A 22464-nucleotide genomic window follows, 5' to 3' on the forward strand; every position below is an offset into this window, starting at 1 on the left:
AAAGAATATCTACGAGTTATATTACCGTATCATCAGGCCCTTTAGAAAGCGGTTCAAAACAGTGAAAACACGATCAGGTTATATGGGATTCATGTGGCACATGTGCTAGTATCCCATTTCACTCCTAACTAATTTGTGTTACGTTTTTTATAACAGTTATTGAGGTTAGGAATTACAACTATCATGGGAATTCTTGGACTTTCCAAACTTATTTGCGACAAAGCGCCGTCTGCAGTAAAAGAGAATGAAATAAAGAATTATTTCGGGCGTAAAGTCGCGATTGACGCGTCGATGGCTGTTTATCAGTTTCTTATTGCAATTCGTCAAGACGGGAACCAACTAACGAACGAGGATGGTGAAGTAACGAGTCATATCGCTGGGTTGTTTTACCGCACCATACGTTTGCTTGGGAACGGCATTAAGCCTGTGTTTGTGTTTGATGGTAAACCTCCGCAGATGAAGTCAGGGGAACTGGCAAAGAGAGCAGAACGAAGGGAACAAGCTGAAAAAGAACTTGCAAAGGCACAGGAAAGTGGAGAGGCGGCAGACGTGGAAAAATATTCTCGTCGTTTGGTGAAAGTGACGCGAGAACACATGGATGATTGTAAGAAGCTGTTACGTTTGATGGGGATACCTGTCGTTGAGGCGCCGACGGAGGCTGAAGCTCAATGTGCATCGCTTGTCAAGTCAGGTAAGGTGTATGCGACGGCTACAGAAGACATGGATGCTCTAACTTTCCATTCAAGCCGACTTCTAAGACATCTTACGTTCAGTGAAGCGAGAAAAATGCCAATTCAGGAGTTCGTTTATGAAAAAGTATTGGAAGAAATGGAGATGACGCACGAACAGTTTGTAGATTTGTGTATTTTACTCGGATGTGATTATTGTGAGCATATAAGAGGTGTTGGGCCAAAACGGGCGTATGATCTTATTAAGCAATATCGTAGTATTGACGAAATATTGAAGAATATTGATTTGAAGAAGTACACAGTTCCTGATGGTTGGGTTTATAAAGATGCGCGGCAACTCTTCCTTGCTCCGGATGTTGCTGCTTCGGAAGATGTGGAGCTAAAATGGAACGACCCAGATGAGGAGGGTATTGTTAAATTTATGGTTGAGGAAAAAGGGTTCAACGAGGATCGAGTTAGAAGCGGGATCAAGAAGATCTTACAAAATCGTCAGAAGAGTACTCAAGGAAGATTAGATGATTTCTTCAAAGTACTTCCTTCGACTCCAAAGACAAAGAAACGGAAATCCGACACGAAGATAAAATCCGAGTCCGCAAAAAAACGAGCAAAAGGAGGATCAGGTTTTCGAAAGCGCTGAAGTTTTACTGGTTGCGCTTAAAATATGTTCCTACATACTTGGCTATTTCCATCTGAAAGCAACGATTTTTATGTCCAACTAAAAGGATTGTGTAAAAAGCTTGCTAATTAGAAGTGACAGCTTTTTAGTTCTGTCCTTATTGGCTATATATCTTAGATGTTGCTTGTTGCGACATCTTATAAAATTCATAGCACCTAACACTCAAAAGCTGTTGTTTTTTCTATATTTCGGCGCCTTTTTTATATTTATCATGATACCAACATAAAACAAATGAAACTTCACAAACTGCCATGTTAGTTAAATTAATGAACTTTTTTTATGATAATGGGTATTCTGTTTCAATGATACTGTGCTACCACTGCCACAGTTGTACATATCATGTGTCATGACAATATAGGCACCAAACCTGGGGTGGCAGGGTGGGCAAGCCTAGCCTAGAATTTTCTGCATCGTAATATTCCATAAACATTACAACAAATAATGTGTCTAGCCACCTCAGCCTACCCTGCATTTTTTAGAGTTTGGTGCCGATCTCAACAACCCTATGTTTCAGATATTAATATAATAAAGATATGTCTACCACGTTCCCTTCCTTTACCCCAAAAACTTTGGACCCTCTATGGTTCAGTATGGGTGATTCTGTTGTGGATGAGTTTGAACTCAGCTTTTTGGAGAAGAAATACGCAAAATGGGTGTGTAGTATGTTTACTATGTTGATATGACATATTTTTTATTTATATCTTTAAAAACTTTTGTATGCCAAGATATCATCCGGGTTTACCATTAAGTACTAGCTGGATGGTAGCAGCTACTAGTTTAAACCCATGTTCTCGAAGCTTAAAAGATGAAATGCCTATAGGCTAGCCAGTTTGGTTTATTGACAAGTATTTCATACAGATACGAGGCGCCGTGGAAAAAGACAAGGATACTCACTTTATTGGGAAAAAACCTGAAACAGTAGTAAGTTTGGTGCATGTTTACTGTTATAATATATTAGGGTAGGGAAGATGGGGCAGCTGTTCATTCTATTTTCTCCTCCTATTTGGTAGTAAACAAATAACATACAAAGAATTATAAAACCGTATCCTCACAACTGCCATAGACCGTTGTTAATTGTTTGAAACACGATCAGGAATTCAGGATATTTGGATATTATGTGCTAAAGGTGTCCCATCCATCCATCCAACATTATTATATATATATTTATTTAACCCGACCCCTTGTACAACCCCTGTATACATACAAGTACAAGCTAAGTTTGAAGTATCTTCAGACACTAACGGAGGGAGAAGGGGAAGCAGAATCGGATGAAAGTGAGGAGGAAGAAGAAACGGGAAACCGGTTCCCGGATTCTCCTGAGGAGCAAAACCCTGGGATTGAGGTAAAACTTTGTTCAGTAGTTGTTAATACAGGTTCAAAATGAATAAATTTAATTTAGTATTTACTTAAACTTTGTTGTTTTTTTATAAACGTTGTTGCTGATGTTGTAACCGAAGAGACAATATTAATAATAAGTTGCATGTGACGTATGTAACTTGTTTATCCTCGCATGGCGGGGCAACGGCAGTAGGTATAACACGGGTGTTCTGTTTCATACACCTCGTGCCCGCTAACGAGTTACCACGTATGTAACTTATTTATCCTCGCATGGCGGGGCAACAACATTTGTTATAATTAATTTGTATCACATGTGTTGTATGCCTTTATACTCGTTTGCCACTTATAAGTTACCACGTATATTAATGTGTATTAGTTATTTTAAAATACGTATAGTTTTTTTATCTGAAACATTTGAAATTACAATCGTGTTAAACATATGGACTGCCATGTTTGCATTGAATTTAAGATATAACATTAGTTTGTTTATTTATTGTTGTTGTAGGATCAAGATATCACCCTTGAAACAACAGATGATGGAAATGATAACAACCCATGGGTTGTATAAAGCAACATACAAGTGTTGTTCATGTTATATACTGTAGCTGCCAGGGATATTATACTATAGACATATCACTTCAACTGTTCAACACTTGTCTATATTAATGTATACCATGAACATTATACTTATGTTTTGGCTTTTCCAACGATAATTGTGGTTTGGCAAAATTCCTACCAAAAAAAAAATCAGAAAGTGTTGCTAATGGCAATACTTTTACCCAGTTTCAATTTGTTAATGTTTAGACAGTTTACACTGTTAAAAATTACAAACTATTATGTGACTGATTAATGAACATATTGTAACATATTTTATGTGGGGTAAGATGGGATACTGTTAGCACCTAAATCCCCTATTTCCTGATCATGTTTTTAACAATTAACAACAGTGTTTGAGAATACGGTTATATAATTCTGTAAATATTTTTTGTTTAAGTTGGACATGAAAAGAGAATGAAAACATGTCCCATTTTACCCCAACCTACTATATCGTAATTTATTTTAATATCAAATGTTCTCTTTAAAGTCTTTATACTTAAATTAGTTTCTTGCAACACAAGGTTGAATTTCACCTATAAATGTGTTCACTGTTTTGTTTTTCTCCTTCATTTACTCCAACGGTCAATTACTGTTTATTTTTGCCGCCGAGTGGTGGCGCTAGAGGTCATTATTTCAAACATCTTACTCACTAAGCATCAATTAGATTAGTAAAAAATTTACCCTCAAATAATTGTTGCAATACTTTATTTTGCGTTCTGTTTCAGATTTTGCATTAATAGGATATTTATTGTTTATAAATATGAAACTGCAAAAGAAGCGAGTACCGCGTCGCTTTCTCTACCCCGCTACCGGGATGCTGTCCGATGTTGAAACGCTACTTCAAAAGTTTGTGGACACAAAAAGCATCAGGTATTGATGTTCACAACTTGTATCTTATATTACCCTATCTAGTACGTGAAGAAATGTACCTTTTTTATTCTCACATAGAGGGGAAACAATAGTCGTTCTATTTAATACACCGCGTGCCCGCTTGCGAATTATAGTACTGTGGGGTAAGACGGATAACTTTAGCACATAATATCCAATGTTTCCCGACGTGTTTTTTAAACGTGTTTTAAACAATTAACAACTCAATTTTAAAGTCGAAAGGCTACGGCCTGTAAATATTCTTCGTTTAAAACAAATGCGACGTGTATATATTGTTGCCATTATATTTTGCTCCATCTGATTCTTATGTTAAAACTTCATTATAGATTCGAAGAGTTCTCCAGACTATGGCGAGAAGCAAACTTCACGTTGATACATGCGGGGCGGGAGGGAATGAGAGAAAAACGAGAATTTTTGGACGAAAGTTTCAAAATTATTCTTAAGTTTGTATTGCCACCGTACAGTCTTCAGGTATGAATGAATGAATGAATGTAACTTATTTACCTTCGCATTGGTGGGCTAAGACAGTCGTTATAACACAGGTTTGACACTTCGTACCATAGCTTACAAGTTACCACGTATGTTACTTTGTTGGTGATTGTTTTTTAATTTTTTTTAATCTTAACAAATTGTTGTATAACACCTGGTTTTAAAAGTTATAGTTTTTTAGTTACGCCAGCCATTAGTAGTTTAGTCCTTAGCTGTCAGTTGGAGCACCCTGTGGAATTATTGTAAAAGGCAACAGAATTTTTTATTTATCTCTTCGAAACGTTAGCGAAGATTAATATTATTAAGCAATGAAGAGAAAGGATTTAACAGCAAAACGACAGTCATTAAAACAAAAAAGTGTAGAAAAGTTCGTCAGTTAAAAGGCGTGTCTGTTGCACCCAATTAGTTTTATATAAGGATCAATTCACAGGCAGGTCGTTTTTCCCGCCAGCTGTCAAATAATACCAATACGACCTGGATAAGTCGTTGGCCATCTACGCGCATTAGCTCCGAATACTCTTCACTCCACTACATAATATTGAATAGCAAGACACAAAGCGATATCGATACGGAATTGCGTATTTTCCCCATGATTAAATGGTTTTTGCGACTCTAGCACGCCGAAAAACTACTTGAGCGTCACAAGTGGTGTTTCAACCTGCATTATATTAGAATTGTGATTGCATTTGACGCAAATACGTTACAACAGTGACGATTACGCTTTCGGGATGCTGATTGATCAGTATACGCATCAAATGTGATTGAAAATGACGCGGCGTTTTCTAAACCTTTGTGCTTTTAACTAACGAACATGGAAATCGGTGGTTTTTGCATTTTTTAACTTTTTCGTGCTTTTTGATTTTGTTTTTTTTAGCTTTAATTTTTTTACTTTTTTGATGTTGATATTTTTGATCTTTAAAACATACATTTTAAAGACATGCGGAGCGTTTTATGCTCAATTTTGCTGACGTCACCAAATTTAGTGTGACGTCACGTTGGCGCTTACGTCACACATTTTAGTGTGACATCACATAACAACGATCCCCAGGTACGAGTAGGTGCTGTTTACACAATGTATTCGCTCTACCTCACCCAAAAACACGAGCCCAAGCTTAAAGTAAGGATGCCGTTAAGTTGCTGGAAGGATTTCGTTGAGCTTCACCAGGAAGTGACGTCACACAAGCATCTAGATGCAGATTACGTCATGATGACGATGGTGAAGAAATATCAGATGTTCGAGTTTGTGGCTTACCCCTCCCCGTTGTCGATGGGTAAGTCGTTTAATGTGATTTCTATTGTGTAATAAGGTGGGGTAATATGGGACACTACAGTATAGTAGGTTGGGCGTAAGATGGTTGATTCCTCTTTCTCATCTGATTTGATAATAAACGAAGAAATATTTACAGAATTATACAACCGTTATATATCCTCACGTCTTTTAAAGAGGAAGATCGTCGGTAATTGTTCAAAACACGATTAGGAAATATGAGTTTATGTGCTAACGGTATCCCATTTTACCCCACGGTCTTATATTTACCGTTTTTCAATTTCTTGATTTATCTTTGCCGCTATCTATGAGTTAGCGATCAAATATGATTACTATTGTATTTGTCTCATATTACTTTTATCGTAATAATTATTCCGAAGACTGAAATTTTCTTTATTGTAACACTAGACCTGTTGTTTGCGGTGTGTGACGTCACAGTGCGGTTAGTTTGGTCATGATTAATCCGAACACACGTGATACATTCACTACGTAAAGCGTCATGTTAGGACGTCGTAAAAATTTGATTATTTTCCATAAATATTAAAAAACAAATTTTGTGACGTCTATTTAGTTGAAGTATGCATAATGTTTGTTCAATTGTTTCCTCTTCTGGAATGTTGTTTGATTCTTATGTTGTGAGTCGAGTCATAACATCTATTCACATATTACTGTGGGGTAAGATGGATACCGTTAGCTCCTGTACCACGTTGTAGGACCTCACCCATATATAACAGAATGGGCATATACAATGTTGTGGTAATGGGCCAACTTTGACCTAAATTTAGGGCACATGACGTGCCTCACTATAGGACCTCACTCATATAGAATACAGCATACATATTATATCACTTTGGGGTAATAGGCCAACTCTGTCCTAATATAATTGAAAAATGCGGACCGACATCGGAGATTAATTGCGGTCGCTACACAGAACGTTGGTCAGTGGATGATATTTGCTAACATGCCTCGCGGGTGTACGGCGGCAGAAAACACAAAACCGCGTGTTTTTCTCTTCCCGCTTTAAGCCTAAATTTCGCTGCCCACGCTTCAATGCGCATTATGACGTAGCAATAGCGGTCGCTGACTTCCGAGAATCGCCTGTTGACGCGAAGCAACACCAATTTTGACCGACGCTTCTACGAAGTCGACATCGCATTCGCCAAACTTGCAGAATTTTCAAAAATGCCATTTAACATAATTTTATTCTAAACCAATACACCGGTATTCAGACTTCAATACTTTTACAAGTTTTCAAAAAAAAAACGCTCAGTTTCGTTGTGTTTGTGTTATGAGCCAATACACGGCGTAGCAGGTGTGCCACTCCCATACCGTTGCCCTTTGTGTGCTTTTCAAATCCACCAGTTCATGAAACTCTTCGCTCCAGCAACCAACAAAACTATAACTCCGTTATTGTTAGAATATCGTCCAGTAATTTATATGTTGGGACTTTTAAGATTTTATTTCTCTACTTACCTCTTTGGCGATTCACATTGTTCAGTGTTGAATAGAACGCAAACCCAGCCCGCTTTGGGCATGAACCATTTACCTGACACCGGTTCTCTCTTTAATGCTCGCTTGTCGAGTTAACTATAGGAGTCCAGTTCGCTTCGCTCCTTTTAGCTCTCCGTTCCGCACCGTTAGCTTAGACTGTGTATTGCCTTAAGCAAGACTTCTGGTTATTCTAAAGCCAGCCCGGTCACGCCGCCGTGGCTATCGGGGCCCAGCGCACGCAATGTTCCGCCCATTTAACGCTGGTCACCGTTGGAATGTGAAAGCCGCAAAGCCAGCTAAACGTGTAATCACTACACCGAACATTCCCAGCAGTAGAAATTGTATTACGCAACAAAATCTTGCCACATAATCCCGCTTGTTTCATCACAATCGGCCAAATCTTCTGCCGTCTACTTAACAAACTTCTTCCCACAAATCCAAACTTGAACCGTTCATTACTACCGACCTTTACCACTTTAACTCGTAATCCGCGGAAAGCGTGTTTGATATTTCATGTGTTTATGTCTTAAAGTGCAATTTCTAATGAACTTAGATTAAATGCGGTATAGATGCCGCTTTGTGCCGCATGTTTACCTACATATTGTTATACTTATCCATAATTCATTAGCATTATTCCAGCTACTAGATAAAATAACAAAGCGTCCCCACTACAATAAACATGATCGCATCGTTTCCAAGTAGAATGTTTTGACAATCCCGTATTCCGCGACCAACCGCAGCCGGCCACCGCTATTAAACAAATGCGAATATTGAGCTCTCCATTCTTTCCTAGTACCTAAGCCTCACCCGCATATAAAGCTGAGCGTTTGACAAGGACCACTAAGTGGACACATTGCTTATTCGGGCACGGGTGCCATGCCAGTTAAACCGACTCTTCAAGTAGTTTATGAGAACGATCAAATGTTATTTACTGGTCTATGGTTTAGTTCATATGCTCGAAATAGTTTAGTTTAGTTCATTTTGCTGGCGGTCAAAAAGCGCCCTCGAACGCATGAGATAAAATGTGTTATTTACTGATGGATAGTTTAGTTCATACCGACGTCTAACCAGTTGTTTAGCGCGTAGAAAGTTGCGAGCGTATGCTTCTAAACTAGTTATCCAGTGAACATTGTTATTGGTTGCTTGTAGTATAGCGAGTAATTAGAAACCACAAGGGATATTGTTGTATGTCGTTACCATGGTGGAATTTGTGCTTTAAGTTTAAAGGTCGTGCGAATCTACCAACCTTTGAGGATTCACTTGAATATAAGGTTTTTATTTAGTATGGTGGGGTAATATGGGACACCACACTATAGTAGGGTGGGTAACGTGGGACATGTTTCAAAAGGTTAGAGTAAGATGAGACGTTTTTATTCTTTTTTATCGTGCCGTCGTCCCAGTAGTAAAACAACAATTACAGAATTATATGCAGTATACTCACAACTATAAAAAAACGTTGTTAATTGTTAAAAAACACGATCAAGAAATATAGAATTTAAGTACTAACGGTATCCCATCTTACCCCACAGTACTATTTAAATTAAAGTCAGTTTATAAATATACATCGTTACAATAAACCTATTCTAATACCAGTATAAACACGGTACAGTGCACGCTGTGTTTGCCTAAGTACGGTTTGTGTATTAGGGAGAACAAGGTTTGTTTTTCCGAGTTTGTTTTTCACCTTGGAGGAACGCGAGCTTTTCTTTCTTGATTTTAAACCACTGACGTCATCATGCGGCTTGTAGGGCAAAACTAGCGTGACTTTAATGTATTCAAGAAGAATGTTGTTGTTTTACTGGTCTTGGGTTTAAATGGCGACAAAATGGAAATTAAGTTTTATAATATTAAAGTTTGTATCGTAAGTATTCGGGCAGAGTAATATTAATCAATAAACATTAAGTTGTTTCTGGGAAATATCTCGTGTCTGTTTGTTTTCATTCATAATGCATTGATGTGGTAATTGTGTATATATGTAGCTTGGTGTCGTATGCAATATAATGTTAAATGATCCACTTTGTGTCCGTGGTTTGTGGACTTGGCGTTATGGCCGGCGGTTTCCGAGTAAATCGTTGTTTCGAATGAAATGTCCGCTGATTCATCTGCTTCTTCAACGCTAAGGTTGCGTTACAGCAAATCTTTATCGATATAAAGTCTTAAGGCCCGAGGGGGTGTAACATATTTCCGAACGGTCAGTTATAAGGCTTAAGATGCGTGTATTGAGGTGGTGGCGCTCCTCGCTTTGATATGAGCCGTTCCACACGCGTGCTCGTAACTGCTGACCGTTCTCTCCTTTCTCTCTTACATTTTGAAATTGGAATGTTTAACCCGTCGCATATTATCCTCGTTCTTGCTTGTCTCGTACGTTTGTTTAACTAACTGACTTTGCAGCTTTGTACCTTTGGATCGAATCTTGTTAATTGTGACCTTGACGTTAAATACCACCTGTGCTTTCAAAATTGTGTTTATTTGACTCCGCGCATTTTTTCGCGCTCGCGCCTTCGTGTCTAGCGAGCCTCACTATCACAGAGAGGAGAACCTTTTTCTTTTTTGTTAAAGCGCGCCTTGACGAAAGCCTATGTATAGTACAAACAGGTATGTGGTGGGCATATCTTGCGGTTAGTGGTTTACGAGGTGCATGCGTATCAGGTAAATGTCTTGGTTATGCGTGGTTGATGTATTATTAATGCGAGGCAGTGTAACGTTTATTCTTAAACAATATATAAGTATAATAGAAACAGTAAGGTATAATTTCGCGCAGGTTTATTATGTTTTTTTTAATTATATATATATTACTAAGTTATAACTTTCGTTTCGGTTTGTTGGTCGTTAATACTTGGTAACCGCTATTTCAATGCTTGACCTGCTATTTCCTACACGCGTATAAAACCAGCCGTTTGCAAAGTCCGGTTTCCTATGGCCGGCCGTTCATTCAAGGCGCTTAATTTTGCTGCCAAGCCAAGCGGATCCGGCACCGTCCGGAATCACATTTGTGTATTTTACAACGGTCCATTGTGACTCACTGTGAGCCAATACCCAGTGATCGTGTTTTATTTGTCCTACGGGCCGTGAGACAATGACACGTGACGCTTGATTATTACGTCATCATCGAGTTGGCGTTGCGATAAAATCTCTTGTAAATAATTTAAGATCAAGAAGCTTCTATTTGTCGGTGCTTGGCGAAAGCCAGCCAAGAACATTATTGCTTCCTACTCGTTTGGTCATCGACGATAAATCATTTGTCGCCTTGACTCACTTCGTGTGGTTAATGCTCATACGCGCTCTCGCTAATCAAAGTTTCGTCAACCCTCATAGTTCGTACGAATCGTAAGCGATTGAAACGTGGATATCCTCGCCTGTCTTAATTCGCATATGTTGTGTAGCAAAGTAAGACTTTTTCTTGGAGATGTTCTTTACCGAGGATATGTATGATGTGTCTTGACATGCTTACATCCGATCGCTCTGTTTCAACGAAATCTCTCTTTATTGCAGAAGATCTATATAACCAGGATAGCGAGGAAGATCTGCTGACTGAAAGCACTTCAAACTCGGCAGCGGAGTTTACATTATTATCAAGATTACTGGATGAAGACAGCATTGGACAACTGACTGCAGTTCACGATAAATATCATCAGCTTAAGTGTCAACTCAACGCTCTACGTAAGTTTTATTGCATATTAGATATACATTATATTAGGTTTTATAAACATATACTACTATGGGGTAAGATGGAAACCATTGGCACCTAAGTCCGATATATTTATATGGTTATTCCCTTAATATAATTGTTTACTACCAAACGGGACAATAAAATAGAATAAAACACGTCCCATCTTACCCACACAAATACGATTTTCCTTAAAACACGCCATTATTAGTAAAGTATATGTATTGGTTTAGGGCGAACTTTAAACGATATTGATAAAACTATAAAATAGCATGTTTTTATCGCTTAGTAATATTATGTTAATGTTGTTTTTACCTTTTGTTAAAATTATCATGCATAATGGAGAGTATGTATAAAATACATTATACGTACTGAGACACAGCGTGTGTTTTGATTTTTAAATTGTGGTAATAATTTCGTAAAATCCATATAAATATCACTTTGTACATAAGTTGTGTAATTTCCCCGCAGTTTGGTTAATAATTAGAATTATTTAAAGCTAAACATATTTCCAATATCTCATGCCTCTAATTTGTTTTAGATATTCGTAATTATAATACAAACACAGCGCTCTAAATAAGAGTTAAACTATCTATGAAATAGACACCGGCAGATTAGAAGTTCGAGCTAGTTTAGCTTATATGTTAGTTTGTTTGCACACAAAACTATATTAGAGGGCTTGTTTATAACCCGTGTACCCGGATGAGTGTTATTATTATTTAGAAGTTGACGTTGAACTTGTACGTCACTTGTAAATTGTTTTAATGAAATAGTTGTATGTAAGGTGTTACTTTTTAACAATTACTTTACCTCATTATTGTATTCATTGTTTTAACGACTGTCGTTATGCGGCGTCTCTTTTGTTTTGAATTAATGTGATCTTCGTAATCGAAAAGTTAAATGAATTTATTACATAAAAAATATATTATTGTTGATTGTGGGGTAAGATGGGATACTGTTAGCACATGAAACCCATATTTTCTAATCGTGTTTTAAACAACTAACAACGCTGAGAGTCGTGAAGATACGGTAATATAACTCTGCAAATATTCTTTCTTTACTACCAAATGGGACGATAAAAAAAATGAAAACAGATCCCTTCTTACCTTACCCTAATATATATTAAATTCTAACTAGCAAAATATGAAAATGTTTTTTTTTTTTACAACTTGCAATTATTTTGTTTTAATTTATTTAATAATTATGACATATTTGATTGACAGGTGGTGGTGAGCCGAACAAACCGAGTTCTTCACTCGATTTAATACAAGCTGATGTAGTTGATGTGATAATTGATAAAACACAGCAGAATTACAAACCGTTGATTGCAAATAAGAAACACTCAGTGAGGTAGCTGATATAACATTAACATGTATTATGTTTGAAATGTTTTCGCCGAAACTTAACGACAAGAGTTGTGAGAAAATGTCGAACAAAATATCTAGATGTTTGTTGTGTTGCCTGAAAGTTTGTTGCGTGTTTGAAACATCGCAGTTTCCGTGTATTTGCCGTCGTTTCTAAGCAATCTATGTTACAGTGCGGCGCCATCAGAACCTAAAATATCTGAAGCAAGCCAACGATCACAACGAATCAAAGAAATCAAGAATCGAGCTGTGAGCGCTCGTGCCAACACCGATTCTGGCGCACTTAGGTAAAAAATATTTTTTTATGTATATATACATATTTTTAAAATATTGTTGTGTTTTTTATTTATATTTTTGTTGTTTTTTTTTCACCGATTTCCAAATAAAAAAGCGAGGTACTGAATCTGACGCGAAGGGAAAAAAGTTTATGTTTATATATTTTCACATTTTTTATTATTTTTACCACCGATTTCCATATAAAAAGGGGGGTTTCGATTTAAAATGACTCATGCGATTATAAAGTGTTTTATTAAAACCCACGCAAAAAGTATTTGAGGTAATTTAAACACGCGTTACATCATCAGCGATGACGTCATGCAGCGACGATGCTTCAGTGATTACTCTCACTGGATCAAAATGGTCGAACGAAGATGTGTTTCCATTTGCCAACCAGCACACGAACTCCGATGTTAAGTTCACGATCCAACAAGTCACTTCTCCTCCCGACGAACAAACTGTGCTCAACTCTGCATTGAAACAGCGACTCGAAATGTACTGGGCGCGAGTCCTACAGTACCAACAGAACAAATCGCAAGAACAACAACAACAACAACTCAACTACACGAACCCAACACCTGAAGTGAACATAGAAGAAGCAAAACAAATTATGCAAAAGTTAATATCTGGTACGAACGACCAATCACCAACCAACCTACCTTGGCCCAGTCTTGCAGCAATGGCCGCCAACCGCCCCGCCTCATACCCAGAGCTTCTCCCCCCACCCCCACTGATCCCCATGTCTACCACTATACAAGCTACATCATCAAATACTGTGAGCAACATATCAGCCGTTCTAGACCTTTCAAAGACGAGCGACATTGAACAACGATATAACCCGATCGTCTCACCTGATATTAAAGATACCTCAAACAAGAATCAGCCTTTAGATTTAACAACCAGCAATAAAAGACGAAGAACAACCGAATCATCGGAAGGCGAAGACAAACTTATGTCGTGGAAACCTAACCTACAGAGCACACCTCAGAAAAAGCTGGATGTTGTTTCCAACAAACCGAACGAGTTCGTCCCCCCGATGCCGCCGAACAGTTCCCCTTTCAGCGGCTTCAACGCGCAGCAACTTGCAGCCCTCGGTCCTTACTTACAAGCAAGCGGAAACCCCGCCCTGCAAGCGATGTACGGTCAAAGCTACCAACCAATGCAAAACATGGTTGCGAATGGACTGCCACCTGCCTATTTGCAGAAGTGGTTGCTTGCCGCACAGCAGCAAACCGCTGCCAACCAACAACCACCGAAAAAGCGAAAGAAAACGGTAAGTTTAAATATCATTCAACTTATAGTAGAGTGGGGTAGAATGGTACAGGTTTTCATTTACATTTCTAGTCTAATTTAGTGGTAAAAAAAATGAGCGTTGTTAATTGTTTAAAACACAAACAAAAACACCGGAAATGCGGGATGTAGTTGCTAACGGTATCCATCTTACCCCACAGTACTATATATGACTGTTAATGATTAAATTTCTAACCAAAATTTAATATTACAGGACGATATCAACCAACAGCGTTCACGAGTCGTGTTTAATCCTTTCGTGCACAATCAGAAAGAGATATACTTGCCCACCCAAGTTCCTATATCTCCCAATGCATCTCGAAGCAACAGTTCGCCGTCCCATTCAACCCCAACCTCAAACAGCGGCCCGAGCGGTAAACGGTACAAACGTTACGCCAAGCCCCCGTACTCTTACGTGTCACTCATAACATTATCCATCCTTTCCTCTCCCGAGAAAAAGCTTCGACTGTCACAGATTTTGAAAAGGATATCTGAAATGTTTCCGTTCTTCAACGGTTCGTACCAGGGCTGGCGCGACTCAGTGCGACACAATCTTTCCCAGAACGAATGTTTCGTGAAGGTAATTAAGTAGCATTGCTTGAAATAAACCGACATATGGGGCAGATATTTCCACCCTACGTGTCAATCCATAGCCGGCAAAGTAAACTGTAGACTTATCGGTGTATGTAAATGAACTAAATGTAATTTATTTATGCATGCCGGGGAAACGATAGTGATTATAACACGGGTGTTCTGTTTCATGCACCTCGTGCTTGCTTACAATGCACCAGTGTTACCACCTATGTAATTTGTGGACATTTTTTATATAATAATAAGTGTATATTTGGCATATATATGTTATATTGTCTGTTAAATACCATGCACAGAGATATGGTTTGAACTTGTGGAATTTAATTGTTGACTACTTTTAATTGTAACAACTTTTTCCAGGTATTAAAGAACCCGTACCGACCAACCGCCAAAGGAAACTATTGGACCGTCAACATTACTGCTATTCCCCACGAGCTATTGTTGCGTCAGAATACACTAGTGTCTCGGTACGCCCAAGATTCCGGCTTCAGATATCGCAAGGATTTGGCTGAGGTGTTCGACCTTGTGACTGGCAGAGTAAAAACCGGAATCCCGAGTCATTTATTCAATGGCGTGAAACTGGTGGAGGATCCCGCAGCAGTCATGGAGGCTTTACTGTTAGAGGAGAAATCCGACGATGAAGGATCGACTCCCATCCGCAGCAACCACGGGGTTTACTCCCTGGAGGACATGTTTAACCAGGATGACTTCATTGAGGAAGATCTGCTCCGTCAGCATCAAAACCATGGCAACAACAACAACAACAGATGGTCCGCAAAAGGTCGACAACGCGCCAGCCAAGCTGCTTCAAAATTATCCGGGAATTCTCCAACTTTTTCCACACCTACGTCATACCAGCAATACATTACAAGCATCGAGTCGCAGAAGTTAGCGGCTCATATGTTAAGGACAAGCACAACTAACTCAATACTCGCACAGAAGGAGCTTCTATCAAAAGCGCTCGGCCAACACAAGTTAAACTGCTTACCGCTGCTACAAAACTACTACGCCAAGGCGCACGGTAACGATAACCACCAGGAGCACATTGAACCCCCCGCCCCTGCTTACTCTGTTAACAAATCCCCACAATCGGATCACCCTGAGTCCCCAATTAGCGAAGACTTCACTGGAACATGGAACCACGTCGAGGAGAAGAGGAATCGACGCAAAGGAGCGCAACCAACACGAAGAACATCATCTTCTGGTGAATGCAAACCTGACACCGGGTCTTTAAGTCCGCTTGCTTCGAGTGCAGTCGATAGCGGGATAGCTGGTTCACCTCGTTCGTCAACAAGGTCGTTCTGCTCCAGCGAGCCTGACGTCAGTTCTAGTATCGTTGATCACGTGTCACCCCTCCGGTCACGTGCCTCTGACGTGTCATCGGAAACTCTGACGTCATCCCCACGTGATGGGGCCGAAGATATGATGTCACCGAGAGGTTTTTCCTCCCCGTTTAACCTGTTCAATAGTCGGCCTCTGGAGACGAGCAAACTGGCTTGAACATTTAACACATTGTATCATATATAGTATTGTTGGGTAAGATGGGATACCGTTTGCACCTAAATCCCATATTTTCTTACTGTGTTTTAGGCTTTGAGCAATTAACAACGTTCTTTAGAGTAAGAATACGGTTATACAAGTCTGTAAATATTCTTTGTTGGCTTCCGAATGGGACGAGAAAAGAAAATGAAACGTGTCCCATCTTACCCCACCCTACTATATACAAGTTGTATATATTGAGTAATGGACGTGGTTTGCCAACCTCCCTATTATACCAAGTTCATTCTTTTGTAAATATTTCTTATTCGATCTAACCGAATTAACATTTTGCGTTTTGACTAATCATCGTCTTTATATTGTATTGTGACGTCAGGGATTATGTTGTTTGTCAGCCGCAACCGCTTGATGGCGCTCTTCAAGCCTCGCTTGCCTGACAATTGTCTTCAGTAGCTGCTTGCTTTTACCTCAATATAGTAGCAATCACTAACTATTACTTCCATGCTTCATAATAACATGGACACAAATACGCTGCCTATCGCAAGCTTTCTTCGCAATATTTCTCAGGTCGAATAATCTCGCAAAGATACATCATGTTGCCAAACTGGAGACTTGTAGTTTTGACTTATCCGTTGCAACGTCATCGTTATTTGCATGCCGACTTAAACAAACATGGAAATAACATTACCGCCCATTTTGTGCCCTCGTTATATTTTTACCTCATACATGGCTTGAGCCATTTTGTTCGCGTTGCAAGATACCTCATCACCACAATTACCTATATATACATTTCCCCTCCCATCACCGTTTCTTTTTTGTATTACCTTAATACGAACGCTATTAATTTCGTAATGACGACAATCGGGTATAAGAATAAATTTTAATAATAACAAAATGTTTGGATATTTTTGTTGGTTTTGAATCAGAAAGCAGTTCCAGTACAACGGGAAAAAAGTCTCATAGACATGGTTTTTATTGCCATAAGCTGTAATACAGTTTGTGTATTCTTATATACATTTATAATACACAAGAAATATTTTAGTTGCATTTTTCTGGTCAGTTTTGAAACATAACAACACGACATCAAAACCGAGGAACAACATTCACAATATTTCTCATTGCTGATAAACGTGCAGTAAACGATAATGTTCACGTCGAAATATAAAATATATATTCCATATAATAACACAAGACAATTTATTGCCGATGTTGCAAATCATATTATCATTATAATCAACATGGTCGAGCAATAAACCGAAAAAACTCGCCTGAACCCGCAAGTTGAACTTGTTTCAACTATTTATTACCTCACAAAGAAGTGCTACGTCACTGGATACGGTAAATAGCACGCATATTATCACCAAAGTAGAAGATGCATTTATCGTCTTGCCCAACGGCACCACTGAAAGCTCTAATAAATTGTTCCATTATTTTGCGCCACCATTTCACACAAATTAACCCGAAACGAAGACGCTTTAGGTTTGAATAATCAAATTACTCTGGGGTAAGATGGGATATCGTTACAACATAATTTCTAAATTTTTGTAATATTTATGCCAAAACACAAAATGCATTCAAACAGAAACGATTGTTTTAAAAAATGTTTAAAACGATTATTTGGCGCTCGCTGTTTACCACTTAGCTGTATAAACCTATCATTCTAATTCTTATATAAACCACAGGTATTTAAACACAAGTCCTGACGAACCGAAAATAACTAAGAAACCGAAACCTCCAAGAACAAGGAAATCACGTGGCCGCCCTGGAGCTGTGCCCACCAAGCGGTAATCACGTGACGTATCATATATGAGTGACGTTGTACAATGTGACGTCATTAAAACCTGACGCTATCATAATGCGATGTCATTTCAATCTTTATGACGTTCTTACACTATAACGTAATTTCAACTCGGTATCATTACATTATGACGTCATTACAATGTGACGTCATTATATCGTGGCGTTTATTACAATGTGACGTTATTACTACGTGACGTCATTTCAATATGATGTCATTACAATGCGACGTCATTACTACGTGACGTCATTCCAATACATTACAGCTTAAACATCAGCGACGACGATTCAGCGGAAGATTTGCTTGCGGTGGAAAATGAACCGAAGGATGTTCGAACTGATGCCAAGTCTAAACGGGTGCGTGTCGTTTGGTGTTTAGTTTAATGTAACTTGTTTGTGCTCGCATGGTGGGGCAATGACACTCTTTATACCAAGGTTGTTCTGTTTCATACACCTTGTGCACGCTTACAAGTTACCACGTTTGAAACTTTGTGGGAGGCGTTAGGTATCTTTCCTAAAGACACTTGCCCACAATGGTAGCAGCGACGAGCCTCGAACCCTTAACCCTCTGGTTTAGATGCAGGCTAGCTAACCATTGTTTTCATAATTATGATAAATGTTTGAATAAGACGTTACAACAGGTTACGCGGAAAAGGGTTTTAGTAAAAACTTATTCTGATGACGTAGTTAGCGAGGGGGAATTCCCGAACATAAATAATTCTGATGACGACGACGATTATGACGTCACAAAAGATTTTAAAACGATTTCCGAGGAGCGAAGGTGATTATGACGTCATTAACGAGACATCACTGTTTATTTATACAAGTTAAATACTACTCAATATGAGTTAACTTATAATGTATTTGAGGTTTAGTAGCCACGGGTTTGTATTTAACTTATTTTTTAAGTAGTTTTTACCCTTAGTGGGTTTAACAACCTTCGTTTTGTTGCTAGTTCCCTTCTCTTTGTTGTTTTAATTACTATGATCTTGGTTTGTGTATTTAAAGTTATGTATTGAGTTATTGACGGTGTTTCCAGATCCATAGCACGGGTGCGGAAGATGCCGAAACGACTTGAGGATTTTGGAAAATCTCCGAAAACACCGAAACAAACGTAAGATTGAATTCTTTTCAAAATATTTATAAAGCTCTGTAAGTTATAACAGGTTGGGGTAAGATGGGACATGTTTCATTCTCTTTACTTTTCCCGTTTGAAAGTATACAAAGAATATTTACAGAATTATATAACTATAACCTTACGACTCTAAAAGATCGTTGGTAGTTGCTTAAAACACGATTAGGAAACATGGGGTTTAGGTGCTAACGCTATCCCATCTTACCCCACAGTACTATATTTATAAACCCAGTTGTAAAAACTACACCAATCATTTTCAGACCTCCATACACTGAAGCTGATTTAGATTCATCTGACCAAAGCAACGACACGGATGATAAGGTGAATGACCGTCAATTAAACTTCTAAACTTTTGTTATACTGTTAAATATTTAAATAACATATCATAGCGTGGCCAGAAAACGACGGTCGTTAACTATAACACAGGTGTTCTGTTTCACCCCGTTCCCGCTTTACAGTAATTTGTTCTACCCCAGTGGTAACAAAAAGCTAAAAAATATTAAACACAGCAAAATCTAAAAAAATATTAAACACAGCAAAATCTAAAAAAATATTAAACACAGCAAAATCTAAAAAAATATTAAACACAGCAAAATCTAAAAAAACATTAAACACAAAAAAATCTAAAAAATAATAATTAGAAATACTTTTACAGAATGAAGTTTTGTTAAAATCCGTGGACGAACCAACTTCTACATCGAGGTTGAAGAAAGGAGAGAAGTCACGTGACATGGGGGATATTATTCCAAACGATGAAGAAAGTTTTTCAATTGAGGTTCGTGTTGTTGTGTATATGAGGTGTGGGGTTAGTTGTGTCATAATATATTGTGGGGTTGGGTAATATGGGACATGTGGGAAAAGTGGGACATTGGGTAATATAATGATAAACAACTAAAATGTTACAGAATAATTTACAGTATTCTCGAGACCGTATATAGCGCCATAGCCGATTAATATTATTACCTTTTAAAAATCTGGGTTAAAATATGCGCTTAAGTGTCCAAATCCCCCCCCCACCTTACTATACTTGTGTTTTAAGGTGAAACAGAACGAGTTTGTCGCCTTCAAGCCGTTGAGTAAGTACCGCGAGCGACCTCTGCTGGCAAAAGTTGTGACTTCGACAAAACGTTCTTTGGACGTCATTTGGTTCACTGGCTCTTATTCTACAAAGTGGTTGGAATGGACAGTAGGGAAGGGCCCGGATAAGAAGATACAAAAAGAAAAAGTCCCAAGAAGTAAAGTTTTGATGGGTGGGATCAAGATGACGTCAGCAGGGAAACTCCCTGCAGCGATATCGAAGCAATTAAGAAAGATGTACGACGTCATTGAATCAGAGGACTAGTGTGGGATTGTTTAATAGGGTGGGGTAAGATGGCTACTGCTAGCACATTTATCTCATGTTCTCTGATCCTGTTTCAAACAGTTAACAACGTTCATTTAGAGTCGTGAGGATTCGGTTTTTTAATTTTTTGAATGTTCTTTGTTTACTACCAAATGAGGCTGTAAAAGAAAATATAAGCTTACACCATCTTCCCCAACCTACTATACCAACTTGTGAATATGAAACCTGTTATTAACTGTTCACGATTGTTATTCCCAACGTATTAGTTCATGCACGCATTATTTTTGTATTCGCCAATTCGTGTCAAATGATCTTTCGAGACTTATTTTGTTCTTGTGCGTAATAAACTAAGTTGATTCGAATGAGTATTTGACGTTTAATGAATTGAATGGGTTTGTCATTTCCCTTTGTTACTTCAATTATTAAACTATCGAATTACTCTTACGAACAAGTTACTACACGAACGGAAAGACATTTTTTTTTAATTCCAGGAAAATCTGTGTTGCGTTTTAGTAAAGTAGGTTGTTTTGTTGCAGGTGTATCTTTAAAACGTAATTTTTTAAATCGCTTAGCATCGCGAAACGGGTTTTCCAAGTTCCAACATATTGCGAGCTTTTTGTCACAAAACATGCCCAAAATTAAGTTTTATAGGCTCATCAGCGACACCTCGTGTTTATATATTTTTCGTAATAACCGCAGCCGCAAACTTCCTGTGTAATACGATCACTAAAACTCGCTTTTTGAAGTCGTCGAGTTTTATATATTTTTTATAATATTACAATATATTTAAAATGTTAGACGTTTTTTGAGACACCGCTTTCCAATGTGTGGCCGCGATGCAATATATTATCGTTTTCAATTTCGTTTTCATTTTCGTTTTTTTTTTGTTAAGAGATAAAAAAAAACGTGTGGCAACACTGGGCCACCATGGATCTCTACTTTATAATTAAGAATTTATCATCAGATGTTAATATACTTTAACCACATGCTCTACATTGGATTTGGCGTGGCACAGTGATTAGTGCACTTGCCTCTATCCCATTAGCGACGAGTTCAAGGCTCAGTGCTGCTACCATGTCTTTGGGCAAGACACTCATGGGGGAATACCATCTATCGAAAAATTAAAACTTTATTCCAGCATTGATACCAAGTGTATTCTGTGCACGGACCGTATTTCACAGAAGGTGGTATAAAATTTGTTCCGGGTGGTCATAATATTTGGTCCGGCGTGTCTTCCCTTAAAATTAAAACTTTTATTTCGGCAAGTGTATTCTGTGCACGGACCGTATTTCACAGAAGGTGGTATAAAATTTGTTCCGGGTGGTCATAATATTCGGCCCGGCGTGTCTACCGTAGACACGAATGTGGTGTTTACCATTAGAATCGAACCTAGAATACATTCACAGCCCACATACGTGTCATGGGAGCGCCGACTTCTAATTATCGCTCTCGCGTAATAGGAAAGGAAAAAGGCTAAAGAGAGAATTAAAAAAAGAGGATTTATTGCTGAAAATTCATTCGTAAACACTGAAATATTCCGTCTCAGCTGTAAAATTTTCGATTTCAATATCTTTTATGTTATCATGATATTGATATGTATATTTTAAACAGTTTTAATATACTGAAAAAGTTTAAAAACGCGTGTCTTGTCAGCAAGAATACAAACGTAAATTAATACACATAAAACTTCAGAATCAGATAACTAATAAATGAAAAAGTAGGTGTAGTAGAATGATTTAACGATTAGAAAATATGGGATTCATGTGCTAAAATATCCATCTCACCCCACAGTACTATATATAGTAATAACTTTCACTTTTGTTTTGTAGTGGATTTTACTTTGTATGACATTTTATCGATATTTTAAGTTTCTAATAACTCAATGCAAAGTGTTTGTACAATATTATGAGCTGGTTAAAGAAGAAGTTAACAGGGAGAGATAATCAGAACCGTGTTCAAACACAACCTGATGTTACTCAAGTCTGTTTGGAAGCTTTCAAGTCTCACTGGCTTCAGGTTAGTTGTGGTTACTTTAACAAATAATATAAATGTAACTTGCTTGATTTTCGT

General features: G+C 38.1%; 3 protein-coding genes across 4 annotated transcripts; all 3 read left to right on the forward strand.

Annotated features, from left to right (window-relative positions):
* The first annotated feature begins 149 nt into the window (after positions 1-149).
* Positions 150-4026, forward strand: LOC100181411 (flap endonuclease 1). Its single transcript, XM_009863326.3, has 4 exons — positions 150-2018; positions 2224-2286; positions 2600-2707; positions 3209-4026. Exon 1 carries the CDS (start codon positions 184-186, stop codon positions 1324-1326), a length of 1143 nt encoding a protein of 380 aa, XP_009861628.1. The 5' UTR covers positions 150-183; the 3' UTR covers positions 1327-2018; positions 2224-2286; positions 2600-2707; positions 3209-4026.
* On the forward strand, positions 1899-3271 carry LOC104266629 (anaphase-promoting complex subunit 15B-like). Its single transcript, XM_009863327.1, has 4 exons — positions 1899-2018; positions 2224-2286; positions 2573-2707; positions 3209-3271. The coding sequence occupies exons 1-4, from the start codon at positions 1899-1901 to the stop codon at positions 3269-3271; spliced, it is 381 nt and encodes a 126-aa protein (XP_009861629.1).
* LOC100179778 (snRNA-activating protein complex subunit 1-like) lies at positions 4027-20754 on the forward strand. Of its 2 annotated transcripts, XM_026838851.1 has the most exons (13): positions 4027-4170; positions 4515-4659; positions 5726-5948; positions 10928-11095; positions 12326-12452; positions 12640-12753; positions 17803-17904; positions 18184-18274; positions 18559-18698; positions 18957-19031; positions 19313-19373; positions 19708-19827; positions 20092-20754. In XM_026838851.1, exons 1-13 carry the CDS (start codon positions 4061-4063, stop codon positions 20392-20394), a joined length of 1779 nt encoding a protein of 592 aa, XP_026694652.1. In that variant the 5' UTR covers positions 4027-4060; the 3' UTR covers positions 20395-20754. The 2 variants fall into 2 exon arrangements, with proteins under 2 accessions (XP_026694652.1, XP_009861630.2); XM_009863328.2 differs by lacking the exons at positions 4027-4170; positions 4515-4659; positions 5726-5948; ... (5 more) ...; positions 19708-19827; positions 20092-20754 and adding exons at positions 13051-14015; positions 14247-14612; positions 14984-17015 and having other exon boundaries at positions 10926-11095.
* Positions 20755-22464: the final 1710 nt, after the last annotated feature.

The sequence above is a fragment of the Ciona intestinalis genome, unplaced genomic scaffold (genome assembly GCF_000224145.3).
Source record: "Ciona intestinalis unplaced genomic scaffold, KH HT000121.2, whole genome shotgun sequence".
Classification (NCBI taxonomy): Eukaryota; Metazoa; Chordata; class Ascidiacea; order Phlebobranchia; family Cionidae; genus Ciona; species Ciona intestinalis.